At 42.4% G+C, this 20,207-nt stretch overlaps 1 protein-coding gene across 2 annotated transcripts in view; it reads right to left on the bottom strand.

The window, feature by feature from the left end:
* Positions 1–1,923: 1,923 nt before the first annotated feature.
* Positions 1,924–20,207, bottom strand: part of LOC142662058 (leukocyte antigen CD37-like) — a 95,957-nt gene continuing 77,673 nt past the window's right edge. For both annotated transcript variants that reach the window (XM_075839909.1, XM_075839908.1), the window contains one exon: positions 1,924–3,799. In XM_075839909.1, the coding sequence (XP_075696024.1) occupies positions 3,722–3,799 (78 nt within the window). In that variant the 3' untranslated portion in view covers positions 1,924–3,721. The remainder of the gene's footprint in view (positions 3,800–20,207) is intronic.

The following is a 20,207-nucleotide window of genomic DNA, read 5'->3' as shown; positions in this document are numbered from 1 at the left end:
TTGTCGTTTTTTCATGGCACCATTTTTTGTACAATATAATGTACTGGGAAACTTTAAAAAAATTTGGTGGGGTGAAATGGGCAAAAAAACAGCAATTCTGCCATTGTATTTTGGGTTTCGTTTTTATGTCCTTCATCGTGGTGTAAAAACGGCATGTCGAATGCCACATTCTGAGAGCCAATTGTAGTTTGTTAATTATTTTTTTTTTACATTGCACTTATGAGAAAATGAGAAAAGGGAGGTTTTTTGAACTTTTAATATATTTATTTTTTTATATATTAAAAAACTGTATTTAACATTTTTTACTAGTCCCCTTAAGGGATTTAAACTAGCAATCATTTGATCGCTTGCATGATATACTGCCATACTAATGTATGGCAGAATATCATTATACTGACACAAAGATGGCAGAACCGGGGGCTTTTATTAGGCCCCCAGGCTTTTAATTTAAACATAAACACAATGCTTCCAAAGCTGTAGACAAAAGCCAAATGCTATAGTAACATGAACAATAACAAGACAAAGATAAGCACTTATCCTGTATAAAAAAAATGGACGAAAAAGTAAATGACAAACTACTGGACCCCAACCACATCAGTGTCCATGAAATCCAACAGAGGGGACATGAAACTGTTCTGTATAGCTAGATGATAGTATCTCAGTCTCATCTCCTCTGAGGTAGGGTTCCCCTTCTAAGGCCAGGTCACACTCACCTTAAAGGCTATGTAAACCTTTGAGGAGCATTTTTTTTTTTTTTTTTTTTTTTTAAGAAACAGACCAGTCAGTGTGTTTGGTGTAATTTTCTAATTAGTCTTTATTAAAAATTAGTTTTACTTTTGGAGATACAACTGTTCTGTATTCTCTATACAGAGCAGCTGTATCTTTTGCTATGACCTGAATCCGTCCGTTCTGCGGACCTGACGGGTTCAGTGTCAGCGGGTCCTGCGTGTTTCTGATCCACCTTTAATCTGTCACATATAAGGCCTCATGCACATGACCGTGTTCGGTCCATGATATACAGACCGCATGTCGGCCGCATTTCCCGAACCGAACACAGTTCAAGGAGCCGGGCTCCTAGCATCATAGTTATGTATGACGCTAGGTGTCACTGCCTACCTGTGGAAATACTGTCCAGTAATGAAACATGTTTTCAGTACGGGACAGTAGTGCCGCAGGGAGGCAGTGACTTACAGCGTCATACCTAACTATGATGCTAGGAGCCCGGCTCCCTGAACTGCGTTCAGTCCGGGAAATGCGGCCAACATGTGATCCGTTAATCACGGACCGAACACGGTCGTGTGCATGAGGCCTTAGTTATGAACTTAGATGTGATGGATGACATGTAAATCCTGCGTCTCAGAGACACACAGGGCCCGCTATCACTGAACCCATCAGGTCCGCAGGACTGATGGATTCAGGTCATAGTGAAAGATACATCTGCTCTGTATAGAGAATACAGAGCAGCTGTATCTAAAAAAGTAAAACACATTTTTACTAAAGACTAATTAAAAAGTTACACCAAACACACTGACTGATCTGTTTATTAAAAAAAAAAATGGCCCATCAAAGGTTTATATAGCCTTTAAATCCTGAGACAGAGGGAGCCAACACATGCTCAGCCCTTCCCCTTTTATTGTTCTGTGTACCATCAATGACAGAGGATGATGGGTTCAATCTGAATTGGGAGCCCCTTCCTATGGGTACCCGAGCAGCTGCCTCTATTATACGCACGTCCATTTTCACAGTGTGTGTGTGTTCAGATTTTGCCGGTTCATACGGTCTTAGGACCGCCTGCAGCTAAGAGTTTAGTGGTGGCTTCGCTTTATATTTGCGGAGGATAGACAACGTACATTATAAAGACTAGGACAGAGTGATGTTGACAGGGGCTCTTTAAAAGAAAGCACCTATGAAATACACATGCTAAATGAGTGATTGTAACTTTATTCACATGCAATACACAAGAATTGATCATGAATATTCCAGATTTGTCCATATCAACTCATCTGACAGCTATAACTATTATAACTAAAATGTGTCATAAAATGTATTTCCAGGTTGGAGGCACTTTGAATAAAATGTTAGGGAATTGCATAAATAACATTTCCCACATATATTGCTATGAATGGTATCACATCTATTAGGCTAAGTTCACACTAGCGTTAGTATACGTTTACCTCTCTTCCGTCAGAAGAACAGAGGATCGAAAGATTAAACGGAAAGCAACGGTTGATTTCAATGGTAATTCTTTTGTTTCAGTTGCTTTCCGTTTGTCTCTGTTCGCTAGGTTTCTGTTTTTTTGAATGGAAACAAAAGTTCTGCAGACTGCACTTTTGCTTCCGCAAAAAATCAATGGTAATCCAACCGGAACCATTGCTTTCCGTTTAATCCTTTGATCCTCTTTTCCTCTGGCGGAAGAGAGGTAAACGTATACTTACGGTAGTGTGAACTTAGCCTAAGCCATGGAAGTGATCTGAAAATACTGTTCACATTCCTCCGACTGCTAAAGCACATGACAATGTCCATACCTATGTATTAGGGAATCGCTGTTTATATAATTCTCTTAGGCCTGTATTCACATGTGCCAGTTTCACACATTTTTGCCACTCTCGTTAAGAAAATCTTGGCAAAAAAAATGACACATAACCAGCAACCTTATATTTTTGTACACTTTAATTCCTTACACATGTCACACTTGCTGGGTTGCCTGGGTAAGCAATTAAATGGCTCATATAGGAATGTATAACAGTGCCCGTACACATGTCTGTCGTGTATAGTTTGTATTCCGTAAGGGAAAACCGCATACGGTTTTACCACGAACAGCTGCGGTTCTGCTAGGCGGTTTTTGGCTGCATCGCTTACACAGGTTAAGGCGATTGCTACCATGTGCTTCACCAGTTCAAGCTGAGTGGCCAAAAACGGCATCGCAAACTGAGGCAATGCGTGGTAAACCTACATGGTTCTTGCCCACACGGCCACTACATGTACGGGCAGTCTAACACAAAGTGACTCAAACAATCATATCACATTCCATGAGAACTTGGGAATTCAGTATGAATTCTAAAATGCAGATTCCATATTTGGATTATAAAGTATATTTGTATAAAACAGGCAAAAAGAACAAACAATCACAACCACTGAGCCAGCCACAGAACAACACACTTATAATGATGTGAACCTAGGTATCACATGTAAATCTATTTACAATAGTAATTCATTTAAGTACTTCCTTTTTATTTCCATTAGTTAAATCTACTTTTGATCCTTGTAACTTTGAAATTAAAAAATAAAATCAAAAGTAATGTCTTTGCTATCCACACAATGACCTCTAGATGTCACTATTGTCCTGGAGACCTGACAATAGTAAAAGCCCCATGAGAAGTAAAAGTGCTCACAAAGTATTGCATGGCGGGTCATGCTCGGGGCTAAATACTGCAAGTGGTAAGGTTTTCTTTTAAATATTCCAGATATAAAAAGAGTCTAGTTTGGGGCGGTGGTGATTGAAAGGTGAGCAGAACCTGCTGTCCACATAGAGATGATGTGGTGCCTTGAACGAAGTCCACAAGCTCCCAAATTTTTGCAATTAGGCCATCCATGGTAAAGATCAATGGGAAGAGGGAAGGCGAACTGGGGAGGGGGAGTTGTGCTGTTAACAAGCTGAAGGGAACATGCAGTTTCTTGGCTGTGGTTGGATGCGCACCTTCTTGGGCAGCTGAACAGTCTTCTAGGAATAGCGTGCAAGCTTGTTGTAGTTTTGGTCCAGATTTCTACACAGACACATCGACAACGTCATGACAAAGAGCTGCGAAATAGACAAGATCAACATGTCAGAAATAGCCAAAGCAATGTCACCAAGCCACAATCTGAGAGAAAAATATTATTTCTTATTATAATTCATATACAATGATTCTCCAGCTAATGTGGAACTACAACACCTATCATTTCCAGCCCTGAGGATGACAAAAGGGCTCACTGGGCCTCATGTGTGAAAAGGTTTCAGAGAATAAAGTGTTGTCTGTAACTATCAGAGTTTCTCATTTTCCGAGCAGTTTCAAATTCGAGTTGGTTCCTTCAGGCAACAAGGCCATTTACTAATACTGCACGGAAGATGCTGAAGAAATAATATCGTCCCGTGAAAGTGCAGCCATGTCGACTTTCATCCAGCCCTATTTGCATGGAGCCTTCAGCTGTGAAACAATATCCTCTATCAACTTCAATCCGCACATTGGGTTTAGGTCTATGCAGCGGCCTCACACCACAGCTGGCCTGGTACAGGGACAAGTTCAAAAGTTTAAGGGAGGGGGTAAGATCCCTCATGAGAACAAGTAGTGGCAAAGGGCCAGGGGTGTAGCTATAGGGGGTGCAGATGTAGCAGTCACACCTGGGCTCTGATGCCTGTGGGGGTCCAAAGGCCTTCTGCCACATATGAGGACGCCAGTATTATACAGGGCATATGGTAGATGGGTCCCTGGTACAGATTTTGCATTAGGCTCCTGGGCCCGGCAGCCCTCAAGTTACACCTCTGCAAAGAGCCACATTAAATGTATGCTGCTTTACCCATACGTATTGCATTGTGTACGTGAAGAATATTGTGTATGAGGGGTGAGAGATTTATTAGTGTGAAGTGCAGACAAAAACAGCATCAGTTGCCCATAGCGACCAATCATATTACTTCTTTTTTTTTCTAAGCTGAACTGGGGACAATTGACATTGGGTGGTTTCTATGGGCAGCTTTGTTGGCATTATTTTTACATGTATTCCAAGCTCCGTATCCTGAGCGCACAACTAAGCACATGTGTAATCCATTCTCATTTTCCTGCTTTTCAGAAATACCTTCAGGGAGAAATTGTGGGTGGTTCTCCGTAAAATATAGGGCGAGTTCACAACCGCTCTTCAATCGTTAGTAATATAGGGGGAGATTTATTAAGACTAGTGTTTCATACTCCAGTTTTAATAAATAGTTCCCTGGAATAAGATGCGAGACATTTATTAAGAAGTGATCGTACTAAGGGCTTATTCAGATGAACATATAATACGTCCGTGCAACGCGCGTGATTTTCACGCGCTTCGCACAGACCTATGTTAGTCAATGGGGCCGTTCAGACAGTCCGTGATTTTCACGCAGCGTATGTCCGCTGCATAAAAATCCCGACATGTCCTATATTTGTGTGTTTTTCGCGCATCACGCACCCATTGAAGTCAATGGGCGCGTGAAAATCACGCGCAGCACACGGAAGCACTTCCGTGTGACGCGCGTGGTTCGCGCAACAGCAGTAAACACTATGAATGTAAACAGGAAAGCACCACGTACAAACAGTGTCATAATGAGGGCGGCTGCGCGAAAATCACGCAGCCACGCATCATACGCTGCTGACACACGGAGCTGTTATGGACCTTTTGCGCGCACAAAACGCACACACTCGTGTGAATCCGGCCTTAATCTGTCGCTTCTTTTTTTTTTCAATAGTGCCTGTGGCCAGGCCCAATCTACATAAAATAAAAAATTACTTACCTTACAGCAGGCAGCAGCTCATGCAAGGTGCTGACGCCAAGCAGCGTCAGGGCCTTATATGTGACACTGCACTCAACGTCCTGAATCCTGCATCACATACAACATCTTGACGCTGCCCGGCGTCAGTACATTGTATGAGCCGCGGCCTGCTGTGAGAGCCTGAGGGGAGAAGTGGAGTGGTGAGGTCAGCACATATATATATATATTTTTTATTGTCCGATGGGAAAGGGGCTAGTCAGATGGGAAGGAAGACAAAGTACAGTGCCTGACACGGGCCTCTACCTTGCTACACCCCACAGAGTAAAATCCTAGCTAGCGTAGATTTCTGATGTGATTTATGCCCTGCCCCTTTTGGTAAACCACACCCCTTTTCAAAAGGGATGAGTTCAGCGTAAAATGCTTAAAAGTCACAATTTAGGCTTTGTTCACATCTTCATCAGGCTTCCATTCTTGCGTTCCTTTGGAGCTTCCCATCAGAACCGAACCCTGACTGAAGCAAATGTAAACCATAGGTTTCCATTTGCATCACCATCGATTTCAGTGGTGACGGATCCGGTGCAAATGGTTTCCGTTTGTTTCAGTCTGGGTTCCGTTCTGAGAGGAAGCTCCGACGGAACTCCATAACGGAGCCCTGACGCAGATGTGAACAAAGCCTTACCCCGCAAGTTGCGACTTTTGGGTCTTTTGCAAAGGTTGATAATTAATCTTTCTAATGTTTTAAAGAAAATACTGTTTATGACGGAGGATTTCTTTAGGTTTAAGAATTCACAGCAATGATTTTTTAACATGCAAGTTACCTTGCCAGTACTCCGAATAAAAGTCTCTGTAGAACAAGACACAAGATCTGTAAATATCTCTGGGCACAGTAACCAGTAACTAATAAAGTGTTTTACAGCTCATTTCAGAGTATCAGTTCATAAGACCACTGTTACTATTATCAATAATAACATCATATAATATCTCCACATACAAATATTACTGCAAAATAACACAAATTGCTGCACATATTAGATCCGTTATTTACATAGTTATGGTCAGGCAAAAAGAATGGAAAACAAACCCCAAAAAATCACTGCAAATACACAGAAGACCAGGCACACTGAAGACCCAACACACCGAAGACCCGGCAAACAGAAGACCCGGCACACCGAAGACCCGGCACACCGACGACCCGACACACAGAAGACCCGACACACTGAAGACCCGGCACACCGACGACCCGACACACAGAAGACCCGACACACAGAAGACCCGGGACACACAGAAGACCCGACACACCGAAGAACCGGCACACAGAAGACCCGGCACACAGAAGACCCGGGACACAGAAGACCCGGGACACAGAAGACCCAGCATACAGGTTTGTTTTCATAGAGAAGATTTAGTAGATTGTATCCAAAAGGAATGTAATTGTTTAGCTAATCTATTTTAGGGCTGTATGAGACTACAAAAACATGGCAGCTGTCCTCCAGAAAAAATATATACTAACAGACCAGTTAAAGGGTTGTAAAAGATTAGAAAATCATGGCAGCATTCCTCAAAAACAGCGCCACTCCTCTATAGGCTATGTCTGGTATTGCAGCTCAGTTCTATTTACTTGAATAGGACGGAGGTGCAATACCAGGTCCAACCTATGAATAACAGTGGTACTGTTTCAGGGAAAATGCTGTCATGATTTTCTAATGTCCCACAACACTTTCATTGGTCTGTTTGTATATTACTGGTTGAATGTGTTACTATTTTAATAAATAATAATAATTAAATAATAATGAATTTTCACTCACTCAGAAATTAGGAAAATGAGCCAATCACATGAGAGAAAGCAGAACATAACGCTAAATTCAGATTCACACAGCATGTAAAACACCAAAGCTGCTCTAATGACACTTAATCTTAATCCAGCATTCAATAGTTCAGAAATCCTGATAGTCGCACCTTTGTCTCTGTCACTGGACAGCAAAATAATCTGGACGTTTATCAGAAACAGATTGTATTAATCAGATAAGCGTATTGTACCCATTAACTGTCCATATCCTGGATGTAACACCCGGTCACACATAGTTCTAGTGAACCAAATTTACACCACTATACTACACTATTTATGGAGCTGTAAATTCAGTTCGGTAGATTCGCACGGAGTATGGGTATTACATCCGGAATATTTACAGTTAAATATGAGAAAAAAGATCTTGCAGCGCTCCAGATAAGAATTTTAGTGCTAATTCAAGCTGGAGAAAAATCCCAGTGTGGGATTGAAACATCGCACAATGTTGGCTGAATAAATCGCTATGTTTTTTATATTCTTACCTGGAGTGCTGCAAAATCTTTTTATTTTATTGGAATAATCCTTGGATCGGGATTACTTTCTGGGCACCCGCTTTACCGCCTGCAGGTGCGGCAGCAGAACACAAGCAGAGTTTAAAGGGCCAATAAATGGAGAGTTGTAAAAGGTTAAAAAAAACAAGTGCTACCAATGTCATTCAGATATGTATATAATTAGTTCTGAAGATATGGGAGATAAAGTAGTGATCATGGAGGCAGACATTTTTATGGACTTTGTGTCAATAATGCCATTGAAAAATAGAATAATCAATCTCTCTCCAGACTAACATGACTGATAACAGGGAACAATAAATTTAACATTATTCACCTGTAGATCTCAACAACACAGCAAAGGAGATTAGAGGATTTTTACGTTCAGAGGCCATTTATGGCAGGCTATATTTTGCTTTTGGGAATGGATGTTCTTAGGGTATGTTCACACGAGGGCGTCCGTAACGGCTGAAATTACGGGGATGTTTCAGCCTGAAAACATCCCCGTAATTTCAGCCGTAACGGCATGTGCAGGCGCTTGAACGCCGCATCAATTACGGACGTAATTGGCGCTGCTATTCATTGGAGTCAATGAATAACAGGCTCCAATTACGGCCAAAGAAGTGACAGGTCACTTCTTTGACGCGGGCGTCTATTTACGCGCCGTCTTTTGACAGCGGCGCGTAAATTACGCCTCGTGTGAACAGACAAACGTCTGCCCATTGCTTTCAATGGGCAGATGTTTGTCAGCGCTATTGAGGCGCTATTTTCGGACGTAATTCGGGGCAAAAACGCACGAATTATGTCCGTAAATAGGCCGTGTGAACATACCCTAAAGGGGAATTTCAGTTATTATTTAAAATGGTTCTGATAATAACATTAAATTGGGGATTTGCTCATAAAGCAATTGCCTAATATAAATGGTTATTCCCACCTTCGGCATTTATGGCAGATCCACAGGATCTGATAGCTGCAGGTCCTAGTTCTGGGAAACGCATCTATGGAGAATAAGGGGTCACCCAACCCCCAACTCATACCTGCTCGGCTGTTTCTGTCCACCCTTAAAGAGGCTCTGTCACCAGATTTTGCAACCCCTATCTGCTATTGCAGCAGATAGGCGCTGCAATGTAGATTACAGTAACGTTTTTATTTTTAAAAAACGAGCATTTTTGGCCAAGTTATGACCATTTTTGTAGTTATGCAAATGAGGCTTGCAAAAATCCAAGTGGGTGTGTTTAAAAGTAAAAGTCCAAGTGGGCGTGTATTATGTGCGTACATCGGGGCGTTTTTAATAATTTTACTAGCTGGGCGCTCTGAAGAGAAGTAACATCCTCTTCTCTTCAGAACGCCCAGCTTCTGACAGTGCAGATCTGTGACGTCACTCACAGGTCCTGCATCGTGACGGCCACATCGGCACCAGAGGCTACAGTTGATTCTGCAGCAGAATCAGCGTTTGCAGGTAAGTCGATCTTACCTGCAAACGCTGATGCTGCTGCAGAATCAGGGGCGGACATACCGCATGTGCAGCCGGTGCAGCTGCACAAGGGCCCCGCGTGGGAAGGGGGCCCGTTCAGTGGCGTAACTACCACAGTAGCAGCCGTAGCAGCTGCTACGGGGCCCGCGGCATGGGGGGGCCCGTGTCGCCCTGACAGGCACATTACATTTTATGTACCAGGCCTGGCGGCACGGGCCCCCTCATGCCTAGTAGCATCACAACACTAGGCATGAGGGGAGGGAGGGGGCGGGGGCCCGGTGATAGCCGCCACACTGCACTACCAATCGGGAGGGAGGGGGCGGGTGCCCGGGCCCGGTGATAGCCGCTACACTGCACTGCCAATCTGGCACAGATGAATAGGACAGGACGGCGATGCTGGTGGTAGGAGGAGCGCTCAGGCAGGGGAGAGGACAGGGGGCGGTGCGACGTAAGACTTCGGGCGGCTGGACAGTACAGTCAGGACTGCCGGAGAACTCATAGGATGAGCGGAGGACAGACACAGGACGAGTGGAGGACGTGCAGACTGCAGAGGACAGGTAGATGAAGTTAAAAAGTTCATGTCAGAAGGGAGAAGTTTTTATGTAGAAAAATCTGCCTCATAATTCCTTCCGGAATTTTGAGGCATATTTTGACCTGCCGGTAGAACACTTCCCGCGTTTTTCATTGCGTTTTTTTGTGGCGTTTTTCGGCCATCGGGCCGTGGGCAGGGAAACGCAGCAAAAAACGCATTTTCTGCCTGCCATTGTTGTCAATGGGAAGTCAGAGACAGAAACGCCCGAAGAAAGGGCATTGCGCTTCTTTTTCCCGCATGCGGTTTTTACTGCTCGCAGGAAAAATTTCATGGATTTCAATGGGAGGCACTTTCTGACGTTTTTCGCGAAAAAAACCTCAGTGTGAACTCCCCCTAACACAGGGGCGTAACTACTGCTATAGCAGCCGTAGCGGCTGCTACGGGGCCGCGGCATGAGGGGGCCCGCGTCACCTGCCGGCACGGGCCCCCACCTTGGCCGGAATCTCCGCTAGCTGCCGCTATGGCTGCTACAGCGCGATGCCACGGAACACTACGGCAGAGCAGGGAGTATCTCCCCGCTCTGCCATTAAACATAAGACATGTATCCCCTATCCACAGGATAGGGGATACGTGTGTGATCGCTGGCATTGATAGGGAGAACGGGGGACCGAAAGTCCCCTGAAGTTCTCCATCACAAACCTCGGCAGCTCCGTAGAAATGAATGGAGCGCCGGTCACACTTGAGCTGCGCAGACACCGGAAGTCAGAGGTGAGTGATGGAGAACTTCGGGGGACTTTCGGTCCCCCGCTCTCCCTATCAATGCCAGCGATCACACATGTATCCCCTATCCTGTGGATAGGGGATACATGTCTTTTGTCTTTTCACACTGTAGGTCGCATTTTTTTGAGTGATTGGGGGTGTATGGCGTTCCCTACAGGGGGGGGGCTGTATAGCGTTCCCTACAGGGGGGGCTGTAAGGCGTTCCCTACAGGGGGGGCTGTATAGCGTTCCCTACAGGGGGGGCTGTATAGCGTTCCCTACAGGGGGGTCTGTATGGCGTTCCCTAAAGGGGGGTCTGTATGGCGTTCCCTACAGGGGGGGGCTGTATGACTTTCCCTACAGACCCCCCCTGTAGGGAACGCCATACAGAACCCCTGTAGATAACGCCATACAGACCCCACTGTAGATAACGCCATAAAGTCCCCCCTGTAGATAACACCATACAGCCCCCTGTAGATAACGCCATACAGCCCCCCTGTAGATAACGCCATACAGCCCCCTCTGTAGATAGCGCCATACAGTCCCCCCTGTAGATAGCGCCATACAGTCCCCCCTGTAGATAGCGCCATACAGTCCCCCCTGTAGATAGCGCCATACAGTCCCCCCTGTAGATAGCGCCATACAGTCCCCCCTGTAGATAGCGCCATACAGACCCCCCTGTAGATAGCGCCATACAGACCCCTCTGTAGATAGCGCCATACAGTCCCCCCTGTAGATAACGCCATACAGCCCCCTCTGTTGATAGCGCCATACAGTCCCCCCTGTAGATAACGCCATACAGCCCCCTCTGTAGATATCTTGAGATTCAGTCCTGCTTGATAGGTAACAGTGCAGTAAGCTAAGCATGATAAGATCATCTAAATTATTGCATCTCAGTTGCATGAGTGCTTTGTGTTATATTCAATGATTCAATTTAACCTAAGTCTCTAAATGTGGGCAAAGAAAATAAAAAAACTATACTCACCTCCTCCCTCGCCTCCGTTCACCCGCCGCAGCCCCCATCCTCCTGTCTCGGTCTGTGTTACAAGTGTACAAGGCTGCACTGGTGACGCGCTGCCGATGGCACGTGACCGCTGCTGCCAATAACTCCTCATTGGTGTGCTGCTGAGGACAGTAGTTCCACAGCAAATCGCTGTTGAGGGCATTGATTGGCTGCAGCGGTCATGTGCCATCGACCGCGCGTCACCACAGCAGCTTTGTAAACACAGAAAGGGATAGGGGCTGCGGAGGGGGAACGGAGGCGCCGGAGGAGGTGAGTATAGGTTTTTCATTTTCTTTGCCCACATTTAGGGACTTAGTTTAGATAAGAATTTAACCCGGAAAAAAATGTGTTACTTGTGTTCTAAACTGGTAATAAAATGTACAATATAAATCTTCCTTCATAATTTTTATTAGTAAGGTTTATTTTTATATGCATATATATGTTTAGGTAACTTTGTCGGTATTGGGGGGGGGGGCGGGGGGGCCCTGGCACATTATCTGCACAGGGGCCTTTTGCAGTCTGTGTCCGCCACTGTGCAGAATCAACTGTAGCCTCTGGTGCCGATGTGGCCGTCACGATGCAGGACCTGTGAGTGACGTCACAGATCTGCACTGTCACAAGCTGGGCGTTCTGAAGAGAAGAGGATGTTACTTCTCATCAGAGCGCCCAGCTAGTGAAAGTATTAAAAACGCCCCGATGTACGCACATAATACACACCCACTTGGACTTTTACTTTTAAACACACCCACTTGGACTTTTGCAAGCCTCATTTGCATAATTACAAAAATGGTCATAACTTGGCCAAAAATGCTCGTTTTTTAAAAATAAAAACGTTACTGTAATCTACATTGCAGCGCCTATCTGCTGCAATAGCAGATAGGGGTTGCAAAATCTGGTGACAGAGCCTCTTTAAGTGACTCAATAGTGAAATGCGGAAAATAGATTTGATACTATATGATTTATTTGGTGTTTATCACTCTAGGGCTAGTTACTCGGCACATTTTTTCCATCTATTTTTGTAGGGTTTAACCCAGAAAACACAATGTTTTGTACACAGGTCAGAGAACAGAGAAGAGGAAGGGGGAAAGCTTCAGCCTGTCTGTCACACCCGCCATCATGTGCTGTTGAGGTTCACAACAAGCACTGAGCAGATAAGGAAACAAAGGAGGAACAGAAAACAGACTGCACGTCATAAAAGAAGAAACTATTACAAAGCAGGTGTGTTTATAGAAGATGAACACCATACTGTTTTAGAGGTAAAAAAAAAGAATATTAAAACATTGAAAAACAGCTAAATAAAATAAACTTGCGCACTTGTCAACTACAATGTCATTTACAGCATGTTGGCGAGTTTATAGCCTAGTATTACCATCCATAGTACAATGCTGCTGCTGGACCAGCAGCATTAAAGACCAGTACTGCCACACATATGGTTGCCATTATACTATGTCTTTTTATCCTCAAGTCAGCCTGTTTTTGTGGTTAGTGATGACTACATGAACAGGGTTATAATGCTAATTTGTAGCTATGTTCGCACCACTTTTACCAGCAGTGGAAGATGCCTTAAAAGTCAATGTCCATCATTTTGTTTTTTGTTTTCTCTTTTCCAAATAGATCTCAACATATTTCTATAGCAGTCAGCGCTCCTCTTTTCTGATTCAGAAATAGACATAAAGAGTATCTGCACTTTCAAAATATTTTTGATATGTCATAGAGACATGTCAGAAGTGTTGATCAGTGGGGTCTGGGTGCTCAAACCCCCAGCTTCTCTGAAATGAAGGTGCAGAAGTGCTCAGCTGAGCTCCCTGCACCTACGGCTGATTGATGCACCTTGTTAGGCTGAAGACGGCTCATAGATGTTCTATGTGAGCCATAGAGCACAGTGCTCAAGGGTTTATCAATACTATTATAGTTTGTAAATACAAAGTTTATACATCTGTATAGATAGATAGATAGATAGATAGATAGATAGATAGATAGATAGATAGATAGATAGATAGATAGATAGATAGATAGATAGATAGATAGATAGATAGATAGATAGATAGATAGATAGATAGATATAGATGATAGATAGATGAGGTTGTACATATAATCGTCCTTATCAATGAATTAGAATATCATAAAAAAGTTAATTTATTTCAGTAATTCAATTCAAAAAGTGAAACTCTCATAAATTCTATAGATTCATTACACACAGAGTGATCTATTCCCAGCATTTGTTTTCTTTTAATGTTGATGATTATGGTAACAGTTAATGAAAACCCAAAATTTAGTGTCTCAGAAAATTAAGATATTATATAAGCCCAATTTCAAAAATGATTTCTAATACCGAAATGTTGGCCTACTGAAAAGTATGTACAGTATATGCCCTCAATACTTGGTCGGGGCTCCTTTTACATGCATTACTGCATCAATGCGGCGTGGCATGGAGGCGACCAGCCTGTGGCACTGCTGAGGTGTTATCAATGCGGCGTGGCATGGAGGCGATCAGCCTGTGGCACTGCTGAGGTGTTATGGAAGCCCAGGTTGCTTTGATAGCGGCCTTCAGCTCGTCTGCATTGTTGGGTCTGGTGTCTCATCTTCCTCTTGACAATACCCTGTAGATTCTCTACAGGGTTTAGGTGAGGCGAGTTTGCTGGCCAATCAAGTGCAGTGATACTGTGGTTATTAATCCAGGTATTGGTACTTTTGGCAGTGTGGGCAGGTGCCAAGTCCTGCTGGAAAATGAAATCAGTATCTCCATAAAGCTTGTCAGAGGAGGGAAGCATGAAGTGCTCGAAAATTTCCTGGTAGATGGCCGCGCTGACTCTGGACTTTATATAACACAGTGGACCAACACCAGCAGATGACATGGCCCCCAAACCATCACTGACTGTGGAAACTTCACACTGGACCGCAAGCAACTTGGATTGATGCCTCTCCACTCTTCGTCCAGACTCTGGGACCTTGATTTCCAAATGAAATACAAAATTTACTTTCATCTGAAAACAGGACTTTGGACCACTGAGCAGCAGACCAGTTCTTTTTCAACTTAGCCCAGGTAAGACGCTTCTGACGTTGTCTCAAGGAATGCGACACTTGTAGCCCATGTCCAGGATACGTCTGTGTGTGGTGGCTCTTGAAACACTGACTCCAGCCGTAGTCCACTCCTTGTGAATCTCCCCCAGATTATTGAATGGCCCTTTCTTGACAATCCTTTCAAGGCTGCGGTTATCCCAGTTGCTTGTGCACCTTTTTCTACCACACTTTTTCCTTCCTCTCAACTTTCCATTAACCCTTTAAGGACGCAGCCTAGTTTCGGCCTTAAGGCTCAGAGCCCATTTTTCAAATCTGACATATTTCAGTTTATGTGGTAATAACTTCAGAATGCTTATACCTATCCTGTTTTCTCGTGAGACATTGGACTTTATGTTAGTGGTAAAATTTGGTCGATATATTCAGTGTTTATTTGTGAAAAGAGAAAATTTGGAAAAAATTGAATTTTTCTGAATTTAAATGTATCTGCTTGTAAGACAGATAGTTATACCACCCAAAATAGTTACTAGTTCACATTTCCCATATGTCTACTATATGTTGGCATTATTGTTTGAACATTCTTTTATTTTTCTAGGAGGTTACAAGGCCTAGAATTTTAGCAGCAATTTCTCATATTTTGAATAAAATTTCAAAAGCCTATTTTTTTTAGGTACCAGTTCAGTTCTGAAGTGGCTTTGAGGGGCCTATATATTAGAACCCACCCCCCCCCACCCCCCATAAAACACAGAAAGTAGAAGTGAAATTTACAAATTCCTTTTTTGGTCAGAAAATCCTTTTTATTCACATTTTTTTTTTCTGTAAAACAGAAGGTTTTACCAGAGAAACACAACTGAATACTTATTGCCCAAATTCTGCTGTTTTTAGAAATATCCCACATGTGGCCCTAGTGTGCAAAGGAGCGCCAACTGCTGGTTGGACAAAAGGCAGGGCTCAGAATGGCAGCAGTGCTATTTGGCATGTAGATTTTGCTGGATAGGTTTCTGAGCGCCATGTCGCATTTGCAGAGCCCCTGAGGTACCAGTACAGGGGAAACCCCTTAAAAGTGACCCCATTTTGGAAACTAGACCCCTTGAGGAATTCATTGTAGTTTTCATGGGGTGCATGCGACTATTTTATTAGTTTTTATTCTATTTTTTAAGGGTTGTGGTGACTAAAAAACAGCAATTTTACTATTATTTTTATTCCATTCTTTTTTACAGCGTTCACCGTGCGCTATAAATGACATATTCACTTTATTTTGCGGATCGATATGATTACGGCGATACCAGATGTTTATAGGTTTTTTATGTCTTATGGCGTTTGCACAATCAAATATTTTGATAAAAAATAATTAACTTTTTGTATTGCCATATTCTAAGAGCCATAACTTTTTTATTTTTCCATCAAGAAAGCTGTGCGAGGACTTGTTGTTTTGCGTAACGAACTGTAATTTCGATCAGTATAATTTTTTGGTACATGCAACTTTTTGATCTCTTTTTATTCCATTTTTTGGGAGGTGAAGTGACCAAAAATTGTGATTCTAGTATGGTTTATTATTATTTTCTTTTATGGGTTAAATAACAAGACCCTTTTGTAGTTCAGGCCGTTACGGACGCGGCGATACCAATTATGTATAGTTTATTTATATATATTTTTTAATAATAAATGACTGATAAGGGAAAAAGGGGGATTTTTACTTTTATTACTTTTAAACTTTTCTTTTTTTATTCTTACACAACTTTTTTATTTTGTCCCACTAGGGGACTTGAAGGCAGGAGACCCTGATTGCAATTCTCATACACTGCGCTACATGCACTGCACTGCTACTAACATGCGTCGTGCAGTGTATTAGAGCTGTCAGCTACTCGCTGACATCAAGCATAGTGGGTCCTGACTTTGTCAGGACCCACTAGGCTTCCGTAGATGGCATAGCCGGAGGCCATTGTTGGGCCTCCGGTTGCCATAGCAACCATCGCCGCCTGCTATCATGTAGCGGGCCGACGATGGTGGTTTAACCCCCTAAGAAGCCGCGATCGCTATTGAACGCGGCTTCTAAGGGGTTAATCAGCGGGGACACCGCGATCGGTCCCCGCTGAAGGAGCTGCGGCAACTGCTGTACGAGACAGCAGTTGTCACAGCTCCTGTATGTGCCGGAAAGACAGGCGAAATTGCCGATCCTCCCGTGACGTACTATTAGGTCATGGAGTGCGAACGGGATGGTTACTATGACCTAATAGTATGTTCAGGAGCGGGAAGGGGTTAATGTGCTTGGATACAGCACTCTGTGAACAGCCAGCTTCTTTAGCAATGTCCTTTTGTAGCTTACCCTCCTTGTGGAAGATGTCAATGACTGTCTTCTGGAAAACTGTCAAGTCAGCAGTCTTCCCCCTGATTGTGTATCCTACTGAACCAGACTGTTGAACCATTTAAAGGCTTAGGAAACCTTTGCAGGTGTTTTGTGTTGATTAGAGTGTGACACCATGAGTCTACAATCTTCAACTTTTACCCAATATTCTAATTTTCTGAGAGACTAAATTTGGGATTTTCATTAACGGTTAGCCATAATCATCAACATTAAAAGAAAAAAATGCTGGAAATAGATCACTCTGTGTGTAATGAATCTAAATAATATATGAGTTTCACTTTTTGAACTGAATTACTGAAATAAATTAACTTTTTGATGATATTCTAATTCATTGAGAAGGACTAGTATATATAAGGTTGTACATATATATAAGGTTGTACATATATATATATATATATATATATATAAGGTTGTACATATATATGAGGTTGTACATATATGTAAGGTTGTACATATATATATATGAGGTTGAACATATATATATAAGGTTGTACATATATACAAGGTTGTACATATATACATATGTATATATATATATATATATATATATAAAACGTTGTACATATATATGAGGTTGTACATATATATATGAGGTTGTACATATATGTAAGGTTGTACATATATATTGAGGTGGTACATATATATATATATGAGGTTGAACATATATATATAAGGTTGTACATATATACAAGGTTGTACATATATACATATGTATATATATATATATATATATATAAAAGGTTGTACATATATATGAGGTTGTACATATATATATGAGGTTGTACATATATGTAAGGTTGTACATATATATATGAGGTTGTACATATATGTAAGGTTGTACATATATATAAGTGCAACTTGATTTAGCTGACGGATACAAATCCAAAGACCAAAAGTGGTCTGGAATTAGGAAAGAAATGACCTCTACACAGCAAACAAACCAAAGTGTCACACAAGACATAACCTGACGGGAAAGAACAGGATGTCATCTGAAGAGCTTCTCATTAATCTTTTCTCTAGAACCAAAGCCAATATGTGGCCTATAAACTGGAGAAACTGAGAGACAAAGTACAAAGGCAGTTGGTTAGATTTCTGGTCCGGAGGAAGGAGGATATGGGGGGCCGCACAGAATAATGTAAATATTCTATATCTGTATTTAGACATGTGAAGAAACGAGTAAATCCCCACAACAGCAGGTGTGAGCTCATTTCCTGCACATTTGTAAAAATAATCCGTCAAAAAACCAGTAGGTTACTAAACCAGTAAGTTGTACGGTTTCCTCTCTATGCAGTAAATAGCCCTCACACAACATGAAACTTCCTCAGTCCAAAATGTGAATGATTATATGTAAATAATATGTATGAAATGTGATGTACAAAAGGTTAAGACTTGATTGTGGATTTTTTTTTTTTTTAATTAGTAGTACCCCATGTTTAGAAAGGTTGATATCTTTTATGTCTTGGTTTTCTGAGACTTGTATAAAATGTTGTAATCATTGTAGATCCCAATCTATTTCTTAGGCCCCATGCACACGACCGTGCTCGTAATTACGAGCATGGCCGGCCACGGGCAGCCGGCCGTTATTCCGAGCCGTGCTCCCATTATAAAGTATAGTAGCACAGCCCGTAAAAGAAAAAAATAGAACATGTTCTATCTTTTTCAACGGCACGGGCACCTTCCCGTGAGAAAACGGGAAGGTACCCGTGGCCAACAGAAGTCTATGGGCCCGTTATAACGGGTGTTTTTACAGTCGTGTGCATAAGGCCTTATTTAATACAAGGAGATGTCTTCTAGACGTCCACTGCTTACCATGGACAATGTAGAGATGGTACCTACATCTCAAACAGGCTGTTGAAATAATTGTCCAACATGCTGTTAAATCATTTAGAAAGGCATTTGCTATTTTGATCAGCTTATATGGTGATTTCATTTTTGTTAGAGGTTTAAAGGGAACTTGTCATGCCAAACATGCGGTTGAATCTTTGGTCAGCATATTATAGAGCAAGTGGAGCTGAGCAAATTAATATATAAATTTGTGAGAAAAGATGTAATTTATTGATTTAAATCCATGCTCAACGTGGGCCAGTTGACAGCTATTTCTGTATGCACACAAAGGCAGGGAAGGCTGTCGATCACTGATTAGCACCGCCCACTGGACTCTTTAGCCCACAGTGAGTAGGGATTTAAATCAATAAATGACAGTTTATCCTGAATCTTTCCCCATCCAACTATATATCGATCTGCTCAGCTCCTCCTGTTTTACAACATAATGCCTGCAGATTGGACAGCATTTGTAATCAGGTTATGCTGCCAAAGCTGGTGATATGTCTCATGATATCCATAATTGGTGAGGAATTTTTCTAAAGGCCTGCTGTGTTAACAGTGTCACCAAGGGCAAAGGTGCAATTATTTTTTTTTTGTTCAACGGTGAATGGAAAGGATCACATGATCAGCAAAATCTCCTTGTGTAAAGGGGGCCATACACATTAGACTAACTTCAACCAGACGACAATCTAATATATTAGACGTTCAGCCAATATTCATTCGGTAGATGTCGAGGGAAAAACAGGATCGGAAATGTTAAATTTCAACATGCCCAATCCTTTGTTCTCAAGGGAGATAAGCTGCCGCCAGAGGTGTCTGGCAGCAGCTTATTCCCCTCTCGCCCCTTGAGAACACATGCAAACTCAGTCAAACCGAGTGTGCATGTGTATGGGGAAGTAGGGAAGAATAGTTGACGGCTATTTCTCCCGATCTGTCCATACACAGAACCCGACCCCTTCATTCAGCAGTATCCCCCAGACTCCCTGCATCCTAATGCACCCCATGTCTGTCATACACAGATACTGACTTGTGACTGGCACATGCAGCTTTATGTGTACTACCCCATATGTATAAAAGATGGCTGCATCATTGTGCAAAAAAAACAACACTTTTTAAATTTTGTGTCACTCCTTTTTCCTCATAGATTGTAAGCTCTTGCGAGAAGGGTCCTCACTCCTCTTGTGTGAATTGTTAATTAGTTTTGTCACTATGTAATGTCTGATATTGTCTATACATGTTCCCTCTGAATTGTAAAGTGCTGCAGAATATGTTGGCGCTATATAAATAAAGATTATTCTTATTCTTATTATTCTTATTAACACTGGGTAGGAACCCCATTCCCATAACTAGTCAATTACATGTGCATTGTGATATGCCAAGGATTTTATACTAGTCAGTCAGTGAATATCA

Source organism: Rhinoderma darwinii, chromosome 10, assembly GCF_050947455.1.
Source record: "Rhinoderma darwinii isolate aRhiDar2 chromosome 10, aRhiDar2.hap1, whole genome shotgun sequence".
NCBI lineage: Eukaryota > Metazoa > Chordata > Amphibia > Anura > Rhinodermatidae > Rhinoderma > Rhinoderma darwinii.
The sequence above is the reverse complement of the archived record's forward strand: the minus strand, read 5'-3'. Positions and strand labels throughout refer to the sequence as shown.